This window comes from Neomonachus schauinslandi, chromosome 6, assembly GCF_002201575.2.
Source record: "Neomonachus schauinslandi chromosome 6, ASM220157v2, whole genome shotgun sequence".
NCBI lineage: Eukaryota > Metazoa > Chordata > Mammalia > Carnivora > Phocidae > Neomonachus > Neomonachus schauinslandi.
Window position 1 is genome coordinate 81,337,546 of NC_058408.1, and position 26,482 is coordinate 81,364,027.

General features: G+C 36.8%; 1 protein-coding gene across 1 annotated transcript in view; it reads left to right on the top strand.

The window, feature by feature from the left end:
* Positions 1-26,482, top strand: part of LYST (lysosomal trafficking regulator) — a 162,873-nt gene that overhangs the window by 40,289 nt on the left and 96,102 nt on the right. Inside the window, exons 5-14 of the mRNA XM_021696219.1 lie at positions 2,075-4,154; positions 5,604-6,633; positions 8,322-8,483; positions 10,158-10,314; positions 12,487-12,713; positions 13,229-13,295; positions 18,200-18,309; positions 19,710-20,136; positions 22,756-22,900; positions 23,860-24,033. Coding sequence (XP_021551894.1) covers positions 2,075-4,154; positions 5,604-6,633; positions 8,322-8,483; positions 10,158-10,314; positions 12,487-12,713; positions 13,229-13,295; positions 18,200-18,309; positions 19,710-20,136; positions 22,756-22,900; positions 23,860-24,033 — 4,579 coding nt within the window. The remainder of the gene's footprint in view (positions 1-2,074; positions 4,155-5,603; positions 6,634-8,321; positions 8,484-10,157; positions 10,315-12,486; positions 12,714-13,228; positions 13,296-18,199; positions 18,310-19,709; positions 20,137-22,755; positions 22,901-23,859; positions 24,034-26,482) is intronic.

A 26,482-nucleotide genomic window follows, 5' to 3' on the forward strand; every position in this document is an offset into this window, starting at 1 on the left:
AAGTACCATGGAAAAGTTCCTTCTACCTTAATAGTTGATACAGTTCAAATTCAGAACAGTATATATTAGCATGATACTTGACAGGAGAAATTCTTTAGGCAGATGCATTTTTATTTCTGCTAATAATACAAAAACCATGGTGCTTCTTAGGGGATTATTCAAATATAACAATGATCAGAAAATATATGAAGAAGCAGAACACTTAGCAGAAGGAGTCAATCTAGGTGCGTGACCCCATCAGAGAAATGGATAGTGGAAAGTTTGAAGAAAGAAATGAAAGCTCCTCGCTTATTTTATTTTATTTTATTTTTATTTGAGAGAGAGAGAGGCAAAGGGAGAGGGAGTAGCAGGCTCCCTGCTCAGCATGTGGGTCTTAATCCCAGGACCCTGGGATCATGACCTGAGCCAAAGGCAGACAATCTGCTGAGCCACCCAGGTGCCCTTCCTTCGCTTATTTTAAAGACTGCTTTTTGGGGCACCTGGGTGGCTCAGTCGGTTAAGCGGCTGCCTTCAGCCCAGGTCATGATTCCAGGGTTCTGGGATCGAGCCCCACGTCGGGCTCCCTGCTGAGCGGGGAGCCTACTTCTCTCTCTCCCTCTACCTGCCGCTCCCCCTGCTTGTGCTCTCTCTCTCTCTCTAAAAAAAAAAAAAAAAAAAAAAAAAAAAGTCTGCTTTTTATTACCAGTACACTACTGATGACTTTTGCAATTTAGTTTTTTTTTTATGTTCTTTGAAGGGATTAATTTGAAGTAATATTTTGTTTCAAGGCTGGATAGAATTATTACACTTAAGGTCAACACAGTTTTAGTATCTCATTTTGAAAAAAAATTTTAAATTACACACACACATATATATCTATATCATATTAGGTATATGAAACTTAGTTTGAATGTTTCAGTGGAGGAATTAACAGTTTAACAGTTTTCCCCTTGACCATTTCTGGGATATGTGAATTGTGAGATGTTTCACGATATCTCAGGTTAACATAAATCCTTCTATCTGGTAGTTCAACACCATATATGCATTTTTAATACATTTCTGATAAGGCGCTCTCTTTTTAGGGGATTATCTAAGGTCTTGTAATATTGTTATCCTGCTTATTTGTTGATTCACTAACTCTGCTCTCATTTTCTTCTGAATTTGTAGAATTCACAAATTGTTTCTCACTTAAGATATCCGATTAGCGTTCTTTTGGGAAAGTTATCTTCATTGCCTGCATCTTTTGTGTAGGTAGAATTTGTCAGACTCTTTAATTTCTCCCCTTCCTCTCTTAATTAAGGCACAGATCTTTTATTTATAGATTATTTATTCATTCTAAATTGCAACTATATTTTTCACATAGATCTTACTATGTAGTATTGCAAAGGAAAAGACTGATTTTGCTAACTTTTTAATTAGTAAGGAGGATTTATTCATTTCCCCAAGAAATAGATACTGCATGTGGTCCATGTTCCAGGTCCTAGGTTCTAGGCACTGAGGATGCAACAGGGATGCCTGTGCCTAGTTCAGTGTGTGGCACATTCAGTAAATATTTTGAATGAAAAACTCTATTTTAACCTCAATCTTGGAGAACAGTTGGTATCTCTTATATGATTTTAAAATAATTTTGGAACATCTTAAAGTTCTTAAGTTATATCAGGGCTATAAAATAAATGCTATTTTTGAGACTATAATATACTCCTTTTCTTAATTAATGGCCCTATTAGAGGAGATTTGTAAAATGGTGTGAACAGTAGTGCTAAATCCCAGATAATCTAGAGTCTCTTATGTTGATGTCAGAATGCAATGTATGGTTTTAAATCAGATTTATATCCCTAATTTTGTTCTCCTTTGTTGTTTTCAAAATCAATTTGTATCCTTTGAACCGGTGCTACCTGGTACATAGCATGAGAAGAGTAAGCGTAGGGGGGGAGTGATCCAGAGACATAACAAATAGCTAAAGGAAATCAGCCCAGGATAAATACACTGAGGGAAAGCTCCTAAAGTGGAAGATAAATAAGAGAGTAATCACCTCTACCAATTGAGTTTGAAAACATATTAAGGTGTTGTAAATTTTCTTTCTTTATCTTATCAGATTTTAATCTATCATTCTCAGCTGATATAATCCTGACCAAAGAAAAGAACTCAAGTTCACAAAGATCTACTCAGGAAAAATTATATTTAGAAGGAAGTGCCCTATCTGGTCAGGTTTCTGCAAAAGTAAACATTTTTCGAAAAAGCAGACGGCAGCATAAAACTACCCACCGCTATTCGATAAGAGATGCAAGAAAGACACGGCTCTCCACCTCAGACTCAGAAGCCAATTCAGATGACAAGAGCATAGCGATGAATAAGCATCGAAGGCCCCGTCTGCTACAGCATTTTGCAACACAGTCTCCTAAAGACGACCACCTTACAGCTAAACTTGACCACTTATCAACCAAAGAACAGACTCCTCCTGACACAATGGCTTTGGAAAATTCCAAGGAGATTATTCCAAGACAGGAGTCAAACAGTGACATTTTGAGTGAGCCAGCTGCCTTGTCTATTATCAGTCACATGAATAATTCTCCTTTTGACTTATGTCATGTTTTGTTATCTTTATTAGAGAAAGTTTGTAAGTTTGACATGACCTTAAATCATAATTCTGCTCTGGCAGCCACTGTAGTGCCCACACTGACTGAATTTCTAACAGGCTTTGGGGACTGCTGTAATCTAAGTGACAACTTGGAGAGTCAGATGCTTTCTACAGGTTGGACTGAAGAACCGGTGGCTTTGGTTCAACGGATGCTTTTTCGAACAGTGTTGCATCTTATGTCAGTAGATATTAGTACTGCAGAGATGATGCCGGAAAATCTTAGGAAAAATTTAACGGAATTGCTGAGAGCAGCTTTAAAAATTAGAACTTGCCTAGAAAAGCAGCCTGACCCCTTCGCACCAAGACAGAAGAGAACACTACAGGAGGTTCGAGAAGGTTTTGTGTTTTCGAAGTATCGTCATAGAGCCCTTCTTTTGCCAGAGCTTCTAGAAGGGGTTCTGCAGATCCTGATCTGTTGTCTTCAAAGTGCAGCTTCCAATCCCTTCTTCTTCAGTCAAGCCATGGATTTGGTTCAAGAATTCATTCAGCACCATGGATTCAATTTATTTGAAACAGCCGTTCTTCAAATGGAATGGCTGGTTTTAAGAGAGGGAGTTCCCACTGAGGCCTCAGAACATCTGAAAGCCCTCATAAATAGTGTGATGAAAATCATGAGCACTGTCAAAAAAGTGAAATCAGAGCAACTTCATCATTCAATGTGTACAAGGAAAAGGCACCGACGATGTGAATATTCTCACTTTATGCACCACCACAGAGACCTCTCAGGTCTCCTGGTTTCGGCTTTTAAAAACCAGGTTTCCAAAAACCCATTTGAAGAGACTGCAGATGGAGACGTTCATTATCCCGAGCGGTGCTGTTGTATCGCGGTGTGCGCTCATCAGTGCTTACGCTTACTCCAGCAGGCTTCCTTGAGCAGCACCTGTGTCCAGATTCTGTCGGGCATCCAGAACGTCGGAATATGCTGTTGCATGGATCCCAAATCCGTAATCATCCCTTTGCTCCATGCTTTTCAGCTGCCTGCGCTGAAGCATTTTCAGCAGCATATATTGAATATCCTTAACAAGCTTATTTTGGATCAGTTAGGAGGAGCTGAGACACCGCAAAAAATTAAACAAGCAACTTGCAATATTTGTACCATTGACCCTGATCAACTGGCCAAATTAGAAGAGACACTGCAGGGAAACTCATGTGATGCTGCACCTTCCCCAAGTCTGTCCAGCCCTTCCTACAGATTTCAAGGGATCTTGCCCAGCAGTGGATCTGAAGACTTGCTGTGGAAATGGGATGCCTTAGAGGCTTATCAGAAGTTTGTTTTTGAAGAAGACAGGTTACGTAGTGTACAGGTTGCAAATCACATCTGCAGCCTAATCCAGAAAAGCAATGTAGTTGTCCAGTGGAAACTGTATAATTCCGTATTTAATCCTGTGCTCCAGCGAGGCGTTCAATTAGCACATCATTGTCAACACCTTAGCATCACGTCAGCCCCGACTCATGTATGTAGCCATCATGACCAGTGTTTGCCTCAGGAAGTGCTTCAGATTTATTTAAAAACTCTGCCTACTCTGCTTAAATCAAGGTTTGTATGTGTGCACGTGTGCAGATACCTTTTCCTTACTGTATGCTTTTGACTGTCTTTCCCCATTATTCTTTCCTAGGATTTAATTTTAGTTTAACAACAAAAAGTGTTCCCATTCCATGTCAGAGTTTGCTTTACCTTCATTTATGGATTGTTTGATCTATTTATCTATTTATTTATTTCAGTTTCCTGGAGTGGGTATAGAGAAGAGCATAGAGCTATTGATTTTAATTTCTCAGTGGAAAAAAAGTTTTAACTATACCTCTGAGGGGAAAGATGGACACAACACAGATATCCAATAGCAGGGGCAAGGTTAAATTAATTAATTTATATTTACTTGACAGAATATTATTAGCCATTAAAAATGATGTATACGAAGATCATGCTGTGACATGAGAAAGTACTTATAATATTTTATCAATAAAACATACAAATTTAAAAATATCACCCACTTATTTACAACTTTGTAAAATACACACATACCTAAAATGATAATTATTTGTCAAGGCAGTAGATTTAAGGGGATCATGATTTCTTAAATACCACATTTACATGTATTATATACACAATGTATATAAAAATAGAAAATACAGATAAGCAAAAAGAAGAAAATTAAAATTACTTAGAATTCTACCAGTGAGTTTTTCAGATTTTGCAATTGTCAAGTCTGGTACTTAAAAATTAATTACATAAAAAAAGCTTGCTTTTGGTAGTCTGGTCTTTCAAATTAATGTGTATACCATTTCAAAAACATAATAAAATATAACCTATTATCATTATCTTTGCAATTTTTTTTTATTTCTGACATTCTCACATTGTTTAAATAGAACTGACTTTGATTTGCAAGTTTTGTAACTCTTTGGCGTATTTGTGGACAACCTGGATCTTTGCTGAGCTCACTTATATTAGTTACTACTCTGATTCCAGTGATCCAGACCCATGAGACTCACCAGAGACAGAGCTGAAAATCTTCAGACCTGTAGTTTGGTTCCTTCCCTTTATGAGGTGCAGATGTAAAACAAATAAAAAGTCCTGAATAAACCATCAGGCAAACAAACAAATGGACACACACATGCCTGCCTGTTTTCAGAGTTTGTCCATCTCAAGTGTGGAGGTGGTTGTGGCATTTAGAATTTATACAGAACCTGCCGTTTGGGGAAAAGTGTTCTTTCCCGAATTGCTTCATTTAGCTTGGGATGCATGTAATCCATTCCTTCTAAATGATGCTAGAGTCATATGTGCAGTGTTTGAAGAGGGATGTATGTGAAAGTAATTAGAAAGTAATTTGAGATCCTGCTCTAATGAAGAACACCAGCCAGATAATTGACGAATTAGATTAGTGTTTAGTATATACCACATGGAGCAATGACATATTTAAATAGTATATGTACCTATCTATAAATGATGTTTCTATATGTAAAATCTTGTGTATTTTTTTTTCTCTCACAGGGTAATAAGAGATTTGTTTTTAAGTTGTAATGGAGTAAATCAAATAATTGAATTAAATTATTTAGATGGTATTCGAAGTCATTCCCTAAAAGCATTTGAAACTCTGATAATCAGCCTAGGGGAACAACAAAAAGATTCTTCAATTCCAGGTATTGATGGGATAGACGTCAAACAGAAGGAATTGTCATCTTTAAATGTAGGTACTTCTTTTCGTAACCAGCAAGCTTACTCAGATTCTCCTCAGAGTCTTAGCAAATTTTATGCCAGTCTCAAAGAAGCCTATCCGAAGAAACGGAAGTCTGTTAACCAGGATGTTCATATCAACATGATAAACCTGTTCCTCTGTGTGGCATTCTTATGTGTAAGTAAGGAAGCGGAATCTGATAGAGAGTCAGCCAATGATTCAGAAGATACTTCTGGCTATGACAGTACAGCGAGTGAACCTTTACATCATATGCCGCCATGTTTATCTCCCGAGAGCCTGGTCTTGCCTTCTCCCAAACATATGCACCAAGCAGCAGATATTTGGTCCATGTGTCGTTGGATCTACATGTTGAGTCCTGTTTTCCAGAAACAGTTTTACAGGCTTGGTGGTTTCCAGGCTTGCCATAAATTAATATTTATGATCATACAGAAACTGTTCAGAAGTCATGAAGAGGAGCAAGGGAAAAGGGAAGGAGGCCTAAATGTCCATGAAAACCAAGATATAAGTAGAACTTCTCAATCTGAGATCACCATGAAGGAAGATTTATTATCTTTAACTGTAAAAAGAAGCCCCACACCATCAGAGCTGGGTAGTCTAAACAAGAGTGCTGACAGTGTAAGTAAATTAGAGTCACAGCATATTTCTTCCATAAATGTGGGACATATTTCAGCTACTGAAGCTGCTCCTGAGGAAGCAAAGATATTTACGAGTCGAGAAAGTGAGACATCACTTCAGAGCATACGACTTTTGGAAGCCCTTCTGGCCATTTGTCTTCATAGCACCAGAGCTAGTCAGCAAAAGATGGAATTAGAGTTACCTAATCAGGTAATAACTTGTCCTTTGTTCAGCTTTATACATATGTATTTACTTATTTCAAAGTTCTAACATAAAACTATTGTCATTTTGTTTTTCCAAAGAGTCTAAGTTTTGAGAAGCTCTTGTATGCGTAGCACAGTACCAGGTACTGTGGAGGACGGAGGAGTACCTGACCCAGTTCTTGCCCTCAAGAAGCTTATAGTTTAGTTTGGAATGCAAAATCCACATGTGTCGAAGTTACCAATCCTAAAAGGCATTAGATACGCATCATGTGTCAGATGAGTAATAATGGACTTTGTGTTTCAAAGTTCAGACTTTATAATCTCAGTGTGATGCTGTTTGGTGCCCTGCTCAGATCCCCTTTACCAAGCTGATACACCCGTCTGCCATTTGCTACCAGGACTCACATCTGAGTTATCTCCCAAGGATTGCCGTTAGCTCATGGGAGACGCCCCTTCTATAGATGCCTGGGAAGGATGCTTATAGCCAGTGATGGCTGGATATAGCTCTGTGGAGTGGGGACAGTCTTTGTGGTACAGTTCAGGCTCCAAAGCTTCCCATGGAATTAGGCAGGAGCCAAGAATTTATTCTGAAACCACATTTTTGCCTGGATTTCCGCCCCCCCCCACCCCCCTGCAATATATTCTGCTTCCCTCACGACCTTACAGATTTTTTCCTGAGAACATTTCTCAGCTGAAAAAGGAATCCTCAGTTTCAGGCCCTGCTTCTAAGAAAACTTCAAATATGATAGACCCCCTGTTAATAACTCATCACTAACTGTTGGTCAGCCAGCAGGCTCTCCCTACTGCTGTTCCTGTCTCCCTATTTCCTCCTATCTAAAAAATCTTGATGTCTCCACATTGCTCACAGTTAAAAATCCAAATTCCTTAGGATAGCATACAGAGCCCTTTAGTGTCTTGTGTTCACTTCCTTGCCTAGCTTCATGTTCTGCCATTCTTCACCATGCTGCCCATCAACCATACTAAGCTAGACGGCTGCTTCTCAAGATGCCACTCCTTGTTATTCTGGACGTGTTCTTCTGCCTAGCACACTCTCTCCCTCTGCCTCTAGGCCTGCTGTCTACTACTTGTTCTTCATTGTCCATCTCATACAACCCTCCCCTGGGACACTTTTGGCAGGTCTCTCAGGCACCTTCTCTCTTTTTGTTTCTCCGAGAACTTTGTTTATAGCTCTAGTGTGGTCATCATCATACCTTGTCTACATGTATCTGTTTCTTACACTGGACTGAGGGAATTCCTTAAAGGGAGAAGTCAGCTTCATATCCATCTTTTGGCCTCATCCCCTAATGTAGGGACATAGGCAAGCAGCCTTAGAGTCTACTTCTTAGAGTCTTACAGAATCTGTAAGCATAAGGCATTTGTAAAATGTAGAGATGGTTAATCAAAACTCTGAAGTTTCAACTAATCTTTTTTGTGTTTGATACAGTTAATTTGTGATCCATTGAAATTCAGAATGAAATAAGATGAGTGAAGCATTTGATAAATAAAATGTTACTATGAATTGTAACAGTAGGTATTTGTATAAGAGCTAGATATTTATAGTCCTTTTAATTTCATATCTACTGCAAATAAATGGACTAGCTTTCTCCTTATTAAGTAAATATTATTTATTTTGTCACTGTTTAATTTTTTTAAAGCATGTTATTAATATTCTTAGTATCCTTTATTTTACCTTAGAACTTGTCTGTGGAAAACATATTGTTTGAAATGAGGGACCATCTTTCCCAGTCAAAGGTGATTGAAACAGAATTAGCAAAGCCTTTATTTGATGCCCTGCTTCGAGTCGCACTGGGGAATCATTCAGCAGATTTTGAACACCATGATGCTATGACTGAGAAGGTATGGATACGATCCAATTGTGTTGTTTGGGTATGACTAGCAGAGGCAGACGTATGTGGGATGGGCCTAGGGCCCTGATGAATGTGGTTAGAACACATGGGCCAGGATTTGGTCAGGTGAGTTCTGGAGGTCATATCTCCATCTTGTGGGATGGATAGTATTTACTCAGTGCCCTATCTCGTAAAAAACAGGAGAGCAACGTGACGTGCTTTTTTTCATCTAATCTGGCAGTTTACTAAGAGTTATTCTCAGGGAGACAGAAATTTATTATTTAATTTGATAAGTCTTACATGTAACTGATAGTTTATTAAATGATAATTCAGGAATGGTGATGACTCAGGTATCTTTTCTGATCCTATATTGGTACAGTTAAATTTCCAGAACCTTGTATTTTAATTTTAAATCACTCAATACAAAAATGACTAGTACTTGCATAGAAATTAGCAGTCATAGTTTTTAAGTTAACATTTTTTTCTAAAAGAACTATTTTAATTTTTTTCTTGAAACTGTATGTGTATATTTAGTTCACTACCCTCTTCTTTTATGTTTCTTTTACCCTTAATTGTCCTTTATCTTTATGTAAGTTCTTAGTAAAACTGTCCTTTATCTCTATGTAACTTCTCTTTTAATTTCACAGTCTAGCCATATATATGACATTTTATAATCTTCTGCCACAATATTTTATGTTGCTGTTTGTCATAACTTGAAAAAACTTACTGAAATAGCAACTGATGCCTTTATCATATTCCTGAATCAATTGGTTTACTGGAAAATGTTAAAATACTACTTTATTCTACCTTTTATTAATGTTACAGTGATAAAGTACTCTGAGATGCTTTCAGTGAAAATGTGTTCCAAAGTGAAGATATTGGTAGCATTTTTATAAGAAAAGGAAGATTTCATGCTGCAGGATATTGCACCAGAAGTTAATGCTGAAACTCTCGATTTCTGAAATGCTTGTATATAAACAACTGGATTCTGAAATCTTAAAATTAATCCCTTTGAACAATTTTTATGTCTCCTCTGGTTATCTAATTTATGAAACATTTTATTTATAAAAGTCCTATGGAAAAATCTTTTTCCATGAACAAATGTGTAAAAATAGTATTTATTTGCTAGCATTAAGTTGTAAGAAGTGTAATGCCACCTCATTGTGGTTTTTAGTCATTTCCTATTGTATAACTAGAGTGAAATTTCATAGACTTCTTTTTCAGTAAAACTGAAATGACCTATAGCTTCATCTGTTAGAGACCCCCATTTCTGAGGTGTTAATAAAATTGAGAGATTCTGGAAATTTTTGCTGTGTGAATTTCATAATTTATAGTGCTTCATATTGATTCCTGAGGTTTTTTTTTCTTAAAGAAAACACTGAAGCTGTCCTTAAAATGATTTTTTTTAAAGATTTTATTTATTTATGTGACAGAGGAGAGACAGCGAGAGAGGGAACACAAGCAGGGGGAGTGGGAGAGGGAGAAGCAGGCTTCCTGCCGAGCAGGGAGCCCGATGCGGGGCTCGATCCCAGGACCCTGGGATCGTGACCTGAGCCAAAGGCAGACACTCAACGACTGAGCCACCTGGGTGCCCCCTTAAAATGATTTTTGAGTAATAAACATTCTATTACTAAATATGAGCAAATATTACAACTTTTGCCTTCTAATTGCACTGATCTTATAGAGTCATCAATCTGAAGAAGAATTGTCATCCCAACCTGGTGATTTTTCAGAAGAAGCTGAGGACTCCCAGTGTTGTAGTCTCAAACTTTTGGTCGAAGAAGAAGGCTATGAAGCAGACAGTGAGAGCAATCCTGAGGATAGTGAAACCCGAGATGATGGTAATATCACTGAAGTACTTGTGATTGGATTTGCAAATCAGATTATTAATTAGCAAAATGGTTACAGTAATACCACTTTAGAATTTTGTATTGCCTTGCAATTTAAAAAGTGCATTGCTTTGATCTTATTTGATCTTGACAATAGATTCTGGCGTTTATAATATAGTCAACATAAAACAGATATATTTTGTTATTGCCAACATTGGCTGAATGCCTGAGAATACAAGGTAGAGAGAGTCCCTGCTTTCATCAATACTCCAGTAGAAAAAACAAACAGGAGGTGTCAGAAGTGAACAATATGAAGAAATAAAACAGGGCGATGTGATAGTGATTGGGTGGTCAGAGAAGGCCTCACTGAAGATGTTTGGTTTATATTGAGGCCTAAATTAAAAAAAAAAACTATCCAGACAGATACTGACAGGAAGGGCATTTCAGGCTGTTTGTTATAAAGATTGATTAATATAAGGAATACAGACATCTTTTTGTGACATCCAAGGATGCTGCAGCACAGATTTCTTCTTAGCTTACTGCAACCCAACCCGTCCCTAGGATTGCACATGATCCTTTGTCTCTGGGTTTAAAACTTGGGTAGAACAGAATAGATGGGTTGATTGGAGCCAAGAGCTTTCTGGAAGGCTCCATCTTTTTAATGTTGACCTTATGACCGTCCCAGTACTGCTAGTCTTCACTAAGTTTCCAGCAGCTTGTCTTCCTCAGTCTGTTTTCTCTTTCCCATTGCGTGAAGGCATAATCACGGATGTCCTAACAGAAGGGCTTGATGGACCCATAGCAAGTATTTGTTCATTTGTATATAATAAAGAGAGTGAAAAGAACAAAAGCGCAGGCACAAATTGAAAGAATCTACATATGTATATATGTATATGTACACACACACGTATTCATCTAGCTTACTTGATTTATGAAACTATTTTTGTTTGTTTCCAGTGTTACTAAGAAATAATTGACATACATCACTATATAAGTTTAAGGTATGCAGCATGATGGTTTGATTTACATATATTATGAAATGATGACCACAATAGTATAAGTTAACATCCATCATCTTATATATGTACAGTAAAAAAGAAAAAAAGAAAAAATTTCTCCTTGTGATGAGAACTTTTAGGTTCTATTCTGCTGATTACTTTCTTATGTATCACACAGCAGTGTTAACTGTAGTCCTCATGTTGTCCATTACATCCCTAGTGCTTATTTATCTTGTAACTAGAAGTTTGTACATTTTGACCACCTTCCTCCATCTCCTCCCACCCCCACCTTCTGAACAAGTGCTTTTGAAAAAATATTAGTTCAATGGTGTAGGTTTTATCAGTATACTGACATTTTATAATGACAGACTTCCTCCTTTTTATAGGTTTGCTGATGGTCTGTGTAGACATTTATAAATTTCTTAACTACATGAACATTTTTTAAACAGCACAGCAGTCACTTTTAAGAGCACATCAGTCAAATTTTCCAAAATGTAATATTCCATGACAGTGTCTGTCTGTTTCTCGCTTATGAGGAAGACAAAGTATAGAATTCCTCCAACCAATAACCGAACCTATTATTTTCACAGAGATCTGAGCAGGCAAATGAACTAGTCTGTGATTTAAGTATTTTGGAGTCAGGGGCGCCTGGGTGGCTCAGTCGTTAAGCATCTGCCTTCGGCTCAGGTCATGATCCCAGGGTCCTGGGATCAAGCCCCACATCGGGCTCTCTGCTCCGCGGGAAGCCTGCTTCTCCCTCTCCCATTCCCTCTGCTTGTGTTCCCTCTCTCGCTGTGTCTCTCTCTGTCAAATAAATAAATAAAATCTTTAAAAAAAAAAAAAGTATTCTGGGGTCAGAAGGTTTGGGATAGTGTTTTTTCCCACTTGTGTCAGAGAAAATGTGTTAAATCTGTATCACATGTCTATAAAAGTTACTGTTGATATTTGTAATTCTATTGAAGATATCAAAATTACTTTTAAGCTACTCATTTATCTTCAAAATATCCGCAAGACTTGATTATCCAGGATACTTATTGTAATGAAAAGTCGCCTTGTAGGAAAAGGCTGTGTGAGAATCTTCTTATAAAGAGCACTTTGCCACAAGATCTCCTAAATGTTAAGTGAGATTTGAAATGTTTATTCAGTGTTTAGGGAATAAAAATCATCTTTTCTTTTCCTCTTTCAGGTGTAGATTTGAAGCCTGAAGCAGAAGTTTTCAGTGCATTAAGCAGCCCAAAGGACTTGCTTGAAAACCTCACTGAAGGGGAAATAATATATCCTGAGATTTGTATGCTGGAATTAAATTTGCTTTCCACTGGTAAAGCCAAACTTGATGTACTTGCCCATGTATTTGAGAGTTTTTTGAAAATCATCAGACAGAAGGAAAAGAATATTTTTCTACTCATGCAACAGGTAAAAGAGGCATTTAGTTAAATGTGGTGAATATTTATCACACACATGCCCCAATCACTCATTTCCTTATTTAGAACCCAACTTGTCTGAAAATTATTTGAGATGATTATTTATCTTTTATAATACCTTAGATATGTTTTTATGTACAAGTGGTATTCTAAAAATCTTCTAATTCCATTGTTCTCTAAAGCAGCATAAAAAATGTCATTGGCTAACTAATCCTTGTATATTTCTGAGAATGGGCAATATTTTGTAAATTACACTTAATATATAGTCATTGTTTTTGAAAAACCAGAAAACCAAAACAGTATGAAAAAAATAAATGTATAAACCACCTAAAAAAAAGAAAATGAAAAGTATGTAATTGCACACATAGCTTTCTTCCCAGTTACTTGAAAATATTTATATATGTATATACAGTAGAGTATCAAATCATTTATTATGACGTTACAGTTGCTTCATGCTTTCATGAGGTAAGAAATTTAATTTCTTATGTTTTGTTTTTTAATCTTCAGGGAACTGTGAAAAATCTTTTAGGAGGGTTCTTGAGTATTTTAACGCAGGCTGATTCTGATTTTCAAGGTGCGTTGAAACTGTTAGTTTTACACAATAGCTTTGAAATTATTTTGTTGTTATGTGAAATGAAGAGTTGATAATAATGACTTCCATTGGCATAGTGCCCTGTGATTTCAAAAGTAGCTTTATATGCATCATCTCTTTTGTTCGATAGACATAGTGTAAGTATCTTGATTTTATAGAGAGGACTGTCTAGATTCCAAGGGATTGAGTGAGTTGTTCAGGGTCATGTACACAGAAGTGGTCTTGCAAGGACTATTCCCCAGTCTAAGTATGGTGTTCCTGCTTTATCAGACATTGAGTGCCACTTTCCACTCTGTACTTTCATAGACATTTGAGGAATTCATAATGAATATATAATATGGCAACATATAATAGAAACTTCGATTTTAGTTGGAGAAGTCTAACGTACATGAAACATTAATTCAGGTTTGTCAGATGTTTCTTCACGATTAAATTCGAGTGATGCATTTTTGGCAAACAGACCTCATAAGTGACGTTGTGCCTTTCACGGTGCATCATATTGTGGTTCCTGATGTCCATATCTTATTACTGTGATCATTTGGTTAAGGTGATGTCTTGCCGAGTTTCTCCTTTGTAAAGTTACTGTTTTCTCTTTATAATTAGTAAGTATCATGTGGGGAGATAACTTGAGATTATGTAAATATTTTCTTTTCATCATACTCGAACCCACTAATCCTCAGCACCCATTGATGATTCTTGACTGAAATTGTTAATACTGTGGTATTTGCCAAATAGTGATTTTCTATTTCCATTATTCCTTTTATATTTATTAATTGTGATTATACAGTAAAGAAAAGCTTTTCCTTCTCCATTTACTTATTTAGTATATGGGTATGTTTATATTTATTGTGGTAGACACTTAGTGGGTCCTTTAGATCTGAAGACTTATTTCTAGCTTAGCTCTGAGAAATTCTATTACATTACCTTATTTTTAAGATTTATAGCATTTTTTTAAAGATTTTATTTATTTATTTGACAGAGACACAGTGAGAGAGGGAACACAAGCAGGGGGAGTGGGAGAGGGAGAAGCAGACTTCCTGCTGAGCAGGGAGCCCAATGTGGGGCTCGATCCCAGGACCCTGGGATCATGACCTGAGCCGAAGGCAGACGCTTAACGACTGAGCCACCCAGGTGCCCCTTACATTACCTTTTAATAACAGTTTTATTGAGAGAGAATTCGTGGACTACACAGTTCACCCATTTAAAATATACAGTTCAGTGTTTTTTGGTATATTTGCAGAGTTCTGCAACCATCACCACTTATTTGCTCTTACGAATAATGCTATGAACACTCATGTACTAGTTTCTACATGGACATGTGTTTTCATTTCTTTTGGGTCCAATGGTAACTCTGTGTATAATCAGATGAGGAACAGCCAGAGTGTTTTCCAAAGCGGCTGTGTTATTTTGCATTCCACCAGCAGTATATGAGGATTCTAATTTCTTTACATCCTTGCTAACACTTGTTATGACCTGTCTTTTTGGTTATATCTATCCTTGTGGACCTGCCATGTTATTCTCATTGTGGTTTTGATTTGTATTTTCCTGATGGCTAATGTTGTTATACATATTTTCATGTGCTCATTGACCATCTGTGTATCTTTCTTGGATTTCTTTAGAGAAATTTCTATTCAATCCTTTACCCATTTTGAAATTGGGTAATTTGTGGTTTTAATCATTGAATTTAAGAATTTTTAAATATATTCTAGATAAAAGCCCCTTATCAGATATGTATGATTTGAAATATTTTCTCCCAATCTATGGCTTATCTTTTCACTCTCTTGGTGGTGTATAATTGAAGCACACATTTTTTATTTTGATGAAGTCCAATTTGTCTGTTTTTGCTTCTGTCACAATGCTTTTGGTGTCATATCTAGGAAGGTGTAACTTACAGTCACAAAGAAAAAATAATTTTCTTCTCTCCACGCTTTCTGTTCTCTTCTTTTTTACATCCTAATTATAATCTTGGGCCTTCCTGGATTGATCTTGCATATGTCTTAGATTTCCTCTCACATTATCTACTTCTCTCTTCTTGTACCATGTTTTGGGAGATTTCTTCCATTCTATTCCAACCTTTTGTTCAATTTTTAACTTTGGCAGTTATCTTTTTTTTTTTTAAAGATTTTATTTATTTATTTGACAGAGAGAGAGATAGCGAGAGCAGGAACACAAGCAGGGGGAGTGGGAGAGGGAGAAACAGGCTTCCCGCTGAGCAGGGAGCCCGATGTGGGACTCGATCCCAGGATCCTGGGATCATGACCTGAGCCAAAGGCAGACGCTTAACGACTGAGCCACCCAGGCGCCCGGGCAGTTATCTTTTAATATTTAAGAGCTTCTTTTTGTTTGTTTTCTGGCTTTTCCATTTACATATAAGGATATAATATCTTCTTAAGTATATCTGGATTTAGTAATTAACATTTTAGAAAGATATTTTCTCTACCCTAAATTACTTATTTTCTCTCTGGGGTCAGTTTATCAAATTGTTTGTCTTTTATATCTTGGTTTTTCTTGTTTATATTGCTGATTCTCAAATATTTTGTGAACCTGTTTTGCCCATTTCTATTTAAGAAAGCTGTTGGAGTTAATGTTGTAAATTTGCTTTCCTATTTGGCATCTTCCCTGAATGGGCAATCCACTGGAGAGCTCTGTGTGCATGTACCAGTGGATGATAGAGGCTCCCCAAATACTGTAATAAAAAGAGCTTCACTTGGGAGAGCCATTAGGGCTACTCTTACCTCATATGGCATTTTCTGTACATTACAAAAATATGTCCTCCACACATAGGGCTTGGCTAGTGAATAGTGTCTTTGTGTAAGAGAAAGTCATCCCTTCATCCAGGCAACACAGCCCAATGCCAGGATGCATGGCTTGGTGTGAATACCATTGCAGTTTTCTTTTAGCCCATATTTTTTCCCCTTGGTGAAGCAACTTGGCCCATCTGCAGACTGTACATGTATGCCTGGTAGCCTGATGCTAATGTCCCATGGTCCATCTCAGCCTTTGCCTGGCAATCCAGTGAGTTTCTTTAAACAGTTATCAGGCTGGGGGCATAAAAGTAAAAGCTGAGCTATCTGTGCTCTGTATTCAGAATCAAGGAAAGAGGTAGGTGTTTGCAGACAGACCTTGTATTAATCCCTGCATTTGTAGCCCCCTCCTTACTTCCTCTCCAGAATGTAGACAGACAGATGGGCTCTCCATTTCTCGGAGCCCCTTTGTAATTCAAAGAGATTCGAAGCTGCAGCTTTCTCTTTTATCTCTCTGCCCTTCCATCTTCAAGAAATATTTTTAAATCTGATGTGCCCCTGGCGCTCACTGACTCCCCCACTTTTTTTGCTGTTATGAATTTCTTTCTTTTTGTAATTCTGTACTTTTAGTTCAGTGGGTTTGCAGTAGTAGACAAAGGCAAATTTATATAAATATATATATCTTCATTCCCTCATTTTGAACTGGAACCTGCTAGTTTTGAACTGAAAAAAAAAAAAAAAGTCTAAGCGCATACATACACTTTACCTTGATCATATTACTTTATCCCCCAACCTGTGATTATCTAACACTTTATTTATAGTGTTTTTTTTTTTAAATCAGAGTCCTAGTTAGGTTCATACATTACAATTAGCAGATCTATCTCATGTCTACTCCCCCCCACCCCCTTGCCATTTTTTTTTGTTGTTGAAGAAGCCAGGTCATCTATCATGAGGCATCTCCTGCATTCTGAATTTTGGCAATTATGTCCCTGGGAGGTTGTTTAATATAATCCTCTCTATCTTATATTTCCTTTAATTGGCAGTAAGATCTAGAAACCTAATTAGATTCGGATTCCATTTTTTGACCGGAATATCTTACAGGCAGGAGTCTGCCTCCGTCAGAGGCACATAATGTCTGATTGTCTCTCTTTGGGGGATGCTAGGAGCCATGGATGGTCATAGCCTAGGGACTTGCAAAATGGTAACATGCTGTCATTTCATCTTCTTGGATAAGCTGGAATACTTAAAACTTGCTCTCATCAACTACTTGGTTATTCTAAGGTATAATTCATAAAGGAAAGGCAGGAGAAATACTTAATTATTTTCCTTTATTTCCTAGTTTTCATAGTTCTTACTCAAAAACCTTTCATGGGCTCGTGTTACTTACAGGATAAAGTCCATGCTATTTTGTAGTCTTGTTGCGAGTTTCTTTCCAGATACCACATCAGTTCACGCTTCTACAAAACATGATGCTGAAACAGGGCTTCTGTCCTCAGCTTGCACATCAGGATTATTTCTGTCATATCTAAAATGGAGATAATATTTCATTTTTAGGACTTTTTTGGGTGAGGATTAGCTGAGATAATGCATAAATATACTTTGAACACTATAATGTGTGCTACAAATATTACTTTATTCTAAAAAGTTCTATGAATTTATGTACTACCCATTATATTTTATTCTAAACCCCACAATGGAATGAGGAAAGTGTTCAAAATAATTGTTTGTGATATTTAAGTATTTTCATAATCTTTAATATTTACACTTACATATATGTTATCTAATTTAGAAAGTAGTAGTTATAATTTAAACAGTTTCAAGATGAAAAGGTAGCAGACTATTTTATGGTAACTGACAGTGTCAACTTTTTAAACAAATACTGTATTAATTTATGCTTCTTTAAATAATACCTCTCCTGGGAATTAACCAATCTTTAAGATAAGTGGTTTTTTTTTTTTTTTGTCAGTGGGTTGGTTTGCATTTAATCGTATTGCTATTTTTTCAGCACATTTTTGGATTATTAGTTGTTTATAATCCATTGAAGATGTGACAATAGTATTTGATCTCTTTCAGTGAAATTGTCTGGAACCTTTAATTATGTATTGGCTTTAATTTTTTTCCCTCTATCTTTCTTTAATTTAGCATGCCAAAGAGTGTTGGTGGATCTTTTGGTATCTTTGATGAGCTCAAGAACATGTTCAGAAGAGCTAACCCTTCTTTTGAGAATATTTCTGGAGAAATCTCCTTGTACAGTAAATATGCTATAATTAAAAATTTTTTTCACTGATACCTAATAGAGTATTTTTAAAAATGATTTGGAAATCACTAAGCTCTCCCTTTTAATGTGGTAATTATTATGCAGTCAACTCCATGTTATTATGTGTAAAGTTCTCGATCATTTTATTATTTGCACATATTTTAACTGTTTCACTTCTGTTTTGGCTAACCAGTCATATCACTGGGCTCATAGTTCCATTGCCTCATCCCACCCCCAGTCGTAGTGTTTAAGAAATGCTAAATAATTTTGATTACTAAAGAGAACTTAATTATGAGTAGTTTGTACCATTTTAAGGATTATCCTCTTTTTAGAAAATTATTATCTACCCTTCAGGTATCTTCTATCACTTCTTTCCATTGGTGTAGCTTAGTGACTTTTCAACTGTTCTTTGCTGAGAAACTCATTTTTATAATAAAATTTTGACTAAAGGATAAGCAAATAAAACAGAAAAGTTTAGAGATACTTTCTCTGAAGCAAGGTCGAATGTTCCTGAGCCCTGCCCATTTCACCACCTTACTCCAACTTGTGGACCCTGACAGGTTCTGTGGAACACAGGGTTAACAGACACTAATGTAGACACTTGATAAGTGACTGTATTTATGGAATGTTTCTTTTACTTTCCCTGAGTGCAGTTCTCATTATCATCATCAACATTAGCTGTTATTTTTTGTGTAGGGCATACACTAGGCAGGATATTGGACTAAATTTCTCTTCTCTACTTGTCTCCTTAGTCGTTACTTTTCTCTTTAAATGTTCTTTTCCTCTCTTATCTTTTCTATAATTCTACATTTCAACTTAACCCCAAATTTGTAATTTATGAATAAAACCTAAAAACCCTTATTTTGGTTACCAAAAACAGATGAAAGAAAATTTATTTGATTAGGGAAAAGTCATGTAAAATAAGTTGGAAAGTATTGAGCCACTCAATTTTATGAAGTCAGTCATGCTATAAATATCATTCAGAATCTGGAGAATTTGTAAGGTCTCTGGTTCTATCCCTCACTTAAAAATAATTGAGAGAAGCAATTATAGCCTACTAGGAAATAAACATCTTTCTTTGATAGAAATTATTGTGGATATAATTATTGTAGTTAATATCTAACTTAAAACCAACTCATAACTTTTAGGGTTGTACCAAAAAAGCACCTAAATCTAAAATTAACTGCAAGAGATTAGCATTTTAAGAATAAACTCTCTATTTCATATCTTATGAACATTTTAATGGTATGGTAGATAGGAAGATATTTAACTAGGAATGCTGATATGTGTGTGGGTATGCTTGGACTTTCATTTATAACCAGAATTTCAAAATTATTATGTACCTTGTGCATCTTATGTACATAATTGTAACACTTTATTTTTCCTTTTCTCTAGGAATTTCTTCTTCTGGGTATTCTCAAAATTATTGAAAGCGACATTATGATGAGCCCTTCCCAGTACTTAACCTTCCCTCTCCTGCATACTCCAAATTTAAGCAATGACGTTTCATCACAAAAGGGTCCTGGGATTCTAAACAGTAAGGCCCTGGGATTATTAAGAAGAGCACGGAGTTCCCGGAGCAGGAAAGAGGCCGAGAGTGGAAGTTGCCCCCAGCATCTGCTCTCCTCTTGGCACGTAGCCCCGGTCCACTTGGCCTTGCTGGGCCAGAACTGCTGGCCCCACCTGTCGGAAGGCTTCAGCGTCTCACTGTGGTTTAATGTGGAGTGCGTCCACGAAGCTGGGAGAACCACGGAGAAAGGAAAGAAGACCAAGAAAAGAAATAAATCCTTAATTTTACGGGATAGTAGTTTGGATAGAACAGGTATGATGTTCCTGATATCTGTTACCTGGTGCACTAAGCCTTTTCAGACGGCAATTTTGGTTGAGCTGTAAGAATACGGTGATGTTCTCACGTGCTCTGAGTATGTTCTTCACCCTAAGTGCCTTAGTGATGGCAGACCCTGACTTACCAAAGCCTCGGTTGTCAGATAGCCTTGAAAACTTCATTTTCTTCTATATTTTTGCCTTGGGACTGGGAAGTGGGGGTGCTGCGGCAGTGGGATCACCGCATATCCAAATGCCCTGGGGGGTCACCAGCCCCATTTCCTGTCTCTTCCCTGGTCCCATTACTGGATTAGGGTGACTCCTGATGTTAGAGAGGAAAGGATACAACCTTAGAGCCACTTTTCCGTCCTTCTGCTCCATATGCCCCAGCCCCTACGAGCCCCATTTCATCTCCTTTCTCTCTTGTAGTTCAACTCTCCTCCTCCAGCCACATCTTACCTCGGCGCCCCTCTCCTAGTTCCTGTCACCGAATGTCTGGATGCGTCAGCCTTTCTCCGGAGTTAGACTCATTCCCGTTCCAGTGCTTTCTATAACTGATCGAATCCCTTTTACGCTTTCACAAAACTGTGTCTCATTCTTCATATGACGAGGGCAGGAAAAATATGTTCACTATAAAGCAGTTTATGGTGGTGAGAAGCAACACAGAGCTAATTGTTAGGGGCCATGGGATGAATGAAGTCACTAGAGGAGGCAAATGGTTAGGGGTTTATGCTTATACAGCGGTCCTGGCCTCCGGAGCTCTTTATTGCACGGAGCTTACACACCCCACTGGTGCCCTGCTTCAGAATACTAGGCCTTCAGGGCAGGTCCTCTGCCGCTGACTCACAGATAGAAAGGAAAGTCCTTAATGACACTCTCAAGACTGAAGAGTGGGAAAGGGCACCTGATATCCACAGCTGGAGCTCTGCATCCACTTCTCCAGACACATTTCTGTCTTATTAGCACAGCATACTTATGTCCTTTTGTGGGTTAGCCTAGGAAGACAAACTTTTTAAAAACTTAGGTAGCTTTAGCATTTCTTTTGTGAATCAAATTTTGCCACCTAAGAATGATAGCTCCGAAGCGACATCCATGTGACCCTGTGGATGCTGACACTGTCTCATGTGCATTGGGTGCTCTCTGGATGGGCGTCACTTTGCTCAGCTCTTTCTACACACATTTTTAATCCTCACAACAATTCAGTAAGGTAAGTGCTCATGCTGGCCATATTTGCAGATGAAATCAAACAGCATGACCAATTTATATAGCTGGCGAGTGATGGAAAGGGATTTAAACCCACCTATATTCAACTGCGGAGCTTAAATGTCACCCCGACACTATAAACAGTGCAGATTGCTTTCTCATATTTAAATGGGGGCAGTCCCAATGCAAACAGGCTCTTATAAAATGAAATGAGTATACACAATGACCTGAGAAAAGTCAGCATTGGGAAATTTTTAACAGTTTTATTATAAAAATATATTAGAAAACATATTTTAGAAAGATGACTCTGTATAAACATTTAAAAAGAACATTTAAAAAATAGTGTATGTACCAAAATTTTGAAGGGAGTGATGAGGAAAATATTGCAGTGATAACGCATCCTTTCCTGCTAAACCTACTTAGTGACACTGAGTAAGTTATTGAACCTTTCAGCACCTCAATTCTGTCACCCTCTTAATGGGGACAATAAAATTTACCTCATAAGATTGTTGTGAGCATTGAATTAAGAAATATTTGTCATATTCCTACTTTACAGTACCTGCGTACGCAGTGGTTTTTGTTCTAGTCTTTTAGTACAAAGTCAGATTTGATATGGAAACGTTAGTATCATATCAGCCATGAATTCTCTATACATCTCATATCTTGGGCAGTAGTCCCCAAAATAATCAATGAATTTAACTCTTCCTTTTAATAAAAGACTACTATTGTTTAGGGGCAGTATTCTGAAAAATTGGTAATGTTTATACCTGTTGAAAAATGGCAAAAATATATATACAGTCTAATAACTATATATATCTATATATCATCTTCTCTGAAAGGCAAATCGATTTAAAGATAAAGCATATGGCATTATGTCAGCTTGCCTTAGAAAACATTTTAGACTTTCAGAATCACTTAGCAATTATATTCAAAGATGACTCATCATGGAGTCTACACAGGAATATATTTATTGATTTTTTAAAAATCATGCTATTGTAACAATTATAGGATGACTTTGGTAGTGCCATGTGACAATGGTGTGTGCTCCCTGGGCCGGGGTCCTAACGTCAGAGTGGCCCAATCCAATCAATAAAAGAATTGTGGCACAGATTGTAATAGGTCACTGCAGTGACATCACAGGGGTTTGTTCATTCCCACAATTAACTGCCAGTTATCATATATTTTGAAACATTTGATAACTTTTAATGCACTCAATTACTGTTTTCACTCATGGTGCTCTTTTGGAGTTAATGTCTCAACTTTGGGAATATTGTTGGAACAGGTCAGGTTCAGACATCCAAGTAAATAATTTACTGCAAATGAACAACCACACTTTGTGTTCTTTTAAATTCACTTTTCCACTCAGTTTTTTATCAGCTGCTTTACTGATTATTCTAACATCTTTTTATCATAGGGAACAACAAACCAGAAGGTGCAGAGTACATAAATCCTGGTGAAAGGCTCATAGAAGAAGGATGTATCCATATGATTTCATTGGGATCCAAAGCTCTGATGATCCAAGTGTGGGTTGATCCCCACAAAGGCACTTTTATCTTTCGGTATTGATTATCCTCAACCCCCCCCCCTTTGAATAGATCATGTATTTAAATCATTTATATGCTAATAAAGATCATTACAGCAAATCAGGAAAATACTATTTAAAAAGAAGATACATCCTAATAGTTATTAATACCACCTCCGTAGCAATATATTATTCTATCCAAAAATCTATAAACTCTAAAGTAGATTGTGTTAATTCTCAATTAGATTTTAGACCAAATGCTCACTGAAGTCTTATCTATGGAAGTATTCTATCAGATTGCAGTCACCCTAAGATATTCTCAGACAGTTGTTTTCCTTGCAGTTTATATATTTAATAGCCATTATCTTATAAACTTCAGTTCTTCTTGCAATCTTGTCTTTTTTTCCTATGTCCTTTGTTCACTAGTATAGATACGAATCTTTTACTTGTATTGAGTATGAATAGTATGATACTATTTTTATAAAACTTAAAACTAAACAAAAATATGTTATTAGGGGATATATACTTTTTGTTATATATGTTATTTGGAACTTTATATACATTGTATCCTAATTCTCTCAGTAGTCCCTCCAAGTAGGGTAGACCTCCATACATCCTGGCATTTAGACATTTATGTACAACATGTATTAATTTTTGTACGAACAAAATATTACATTGTGATTTCTAAAAGGGCAATGTAGAAATAGTAACAGTAAAGGGTTTTTTTGCAAATTGAATTTTGAAAATTAGTGCCTAAATTATTAACACCAGCAAATGAGCATCATCTATTTTAGCTCATGAAATGAGGTAGTAATATAAGAAAATAACTAAGCAGATTTTATGGTGTAAAACAAAGACCTACTGACTTTGCAAGTTTAAAAATAGAGCTGCTTTTTAATCTCATTTAAATATCTAGAATTATAGTTATACATTTATTAAATGCTGAGATCAGAAATTCCACGTTTTCAGCCTATACTTTTTCTTTTGTTTTTGTAGAATGTGCATGGATTCAAATGATGATACAAAAGCTGTTTTACTGGCACAGGCTGAATCACAGGAGAATATTTTCATCCCAAGCAAATGGCAGCATTTAGTCCTCACCTACTTACAGCAGCCCCAAGGGAAAAAGAATAACCATGGGAAAATCTCCATATGGATCTCTGGGCAGAGGTTTGAAACATTTTTAGTAAACACTTACAAACTTCAGTTACAATTTTAAGTTTAGTTGGTCATAGCTTCTGAAACAGATTACAGGAAACTATAGATAAAATGTGCTATATGTTAATGCAGGAATCTATGTCAGAGTTGGATATTTTTCCTACTTATCACTCTAATATAAAATTAATTTCCCATACTAGTAACTGTTGAAAATTAATATTTGAGTTTGGGGGAACATGCAGAAATCTGGATATTTAGACATGTCGAATATATGTTAGATCAAGGAACAAAACCTACAATTTGGTCCTTCAAGCCTATATATTTATAAAATGAATCCACAAGGAATTATTTCAACTAAATGGCTAATTAAGCTAATACCTAAAAATTTTTAAAGACTAATATCTAAATTAAGTCAGGGTTTCAAAAGAAATTAGAATGACTAGAGAAAAATATAAGCCAGTATGTCAGGTGATAGATTAAGATAGGGTCCTTGAAACATACCCGGTGATAGATTCAGGTATAATACTATGTGATGTTTACTGACCAGGAAAATTGTGGGTCAAGTTCATAAGAATATTTTCTGGAATATCTTAATGTAAAATTTAACCCAGAGAGAGCTATAATATATCTTGGAATTATAAGAGTTGGGAAATATTTTATGAATGAAAGGACATGAAAGGGGATAAAGAATTGGAAACTGGTATGGCACGGGATGGGGTCAGGCTGGCTGGAAGGAAGATTCTAAGTTGAATAATGAGAAAGAAAAACGAATGGATATGGCAAAACTACCTGACAAGCAAGCTTTGAATTTCAAGATGAGGCATCTAGATGTAATCAAACGGACTGTAAAATATTGTATACCTGTGATGTTGCAGACCTTTTGCTAGGTGCATTCTAAACACTATCTCCCAATTCTCTCAAATATCCCTCAAAGTAGATTAGACCATAGAAATAACATATGCCCTTAGTGTAAATGAACCCATTTTTATTCATTCATTTGTTCATCCATTAAGTATGTATTGAGGAATTACTGTGTGCCCAGCATGTGCCTGAGGGAAATGGTAAACAAGACTCAAGACTCAAGTTCCATGCCTCCTTGGAGCTCACAGTCTAATGGGGAAGCAGACAACAAGCAAACACAATTAAATGCATATATACAAATTATGACAAATATTGTGGAGATAAAACAGATCCCTAGAGAGAAAATATCTGCTTTGCTATTTAAGAGGTGGATCAGGAAAGGCCTCTTTGGGAAAGGATTATTTAAGCTGAGACCTCAAGGAGAGATGGAGCATGCTCTGAGCAGTTGGGGGGCCAGGGGTGGGTGGGAGGGCCTTCCAGGCAGAAGAAAGGGCCCATGGAAACAAAGGGAAGGCTGGGGTCATTGCTGAAAGGGAGGCTATCAAGTTGATGGCTTACAGCTGTTCAGCCTCAATGCTAGAGGGAGGCAGAGGAGAAGGGGCCTGTGAATGGCCTAGGGAAGTCAGTCCCCAGGGTCCGCCACAGGAAAGAACAGGGTTTGGAAATAAAATCAAGGCTTCAGTTTTTGTGTATTCATTTTAAAAATCCGTGGAAAAATGCCATTGAAGTTTCCATATTCCAAATAAATATTTTCTGAGAAGTTCTCAGTCTTCAGCCAGTCAGTAAATTTTTTTTCGGAACCTTGAGTTAGATCGGTTAGAGTTGGGGATAAGGCTGTGAATAGTGATTTCTTGAGCTCTCAGCATGTGCCAGGCACTGTATTCAGCACTTTAAACAGACCACCTCATTTGGTCCTCCTGACAACACCAGGAAGTAGGTATATTGTTTCCTCTATTTTACATATGAGACAACTGAGACCTAGAGTGGGGTAAAGTCATGCCACAAGAATGGGGTACAACTGAAACTTGAACTCAGATATAGCCCATGCTTTAGAACCTGAAGTTTTATCATCCCACAACCTTTTTCTGAATCAGACCACCTGACAGTTATAGGAGTCATAAACTATGAGACTTGTTCAGAATGAGAGTTTAGGTGTTCATTGTAGATAGCTAGCAGAGTCACTTAATTCACATATTTCTCCATTACTTTGAAGGAATTTTTTTGCCATTTGGTACAAAGTACCAATGATTTGGTACTGATTATGTAATGATTTCATCTGTTAGTAGAGTGATGAGCAAGTGATCAAGGACTAATATATTATTCCTTTGATTTAAATTTGGTACTATAACTCTGAACTGAAAGAATAATTTCTATAAATAATACAGTTCAAGAGAACGTTTTTGATAATACATAATTGACACTAAAAACAAATTATTAATAGTTTATGTTGTGATTTAATGTTGAGCACACAAATCTGGTAGGAATATATGGCACACAGTAGATAATATTTGTCGAATTCATCTTGCAAAGCATTCTTTACCCTTAAAAACTGTATCAAGTGGGCGCCTGGGTGGCTCAGTTGGTTAAGCGACTGCCTTCG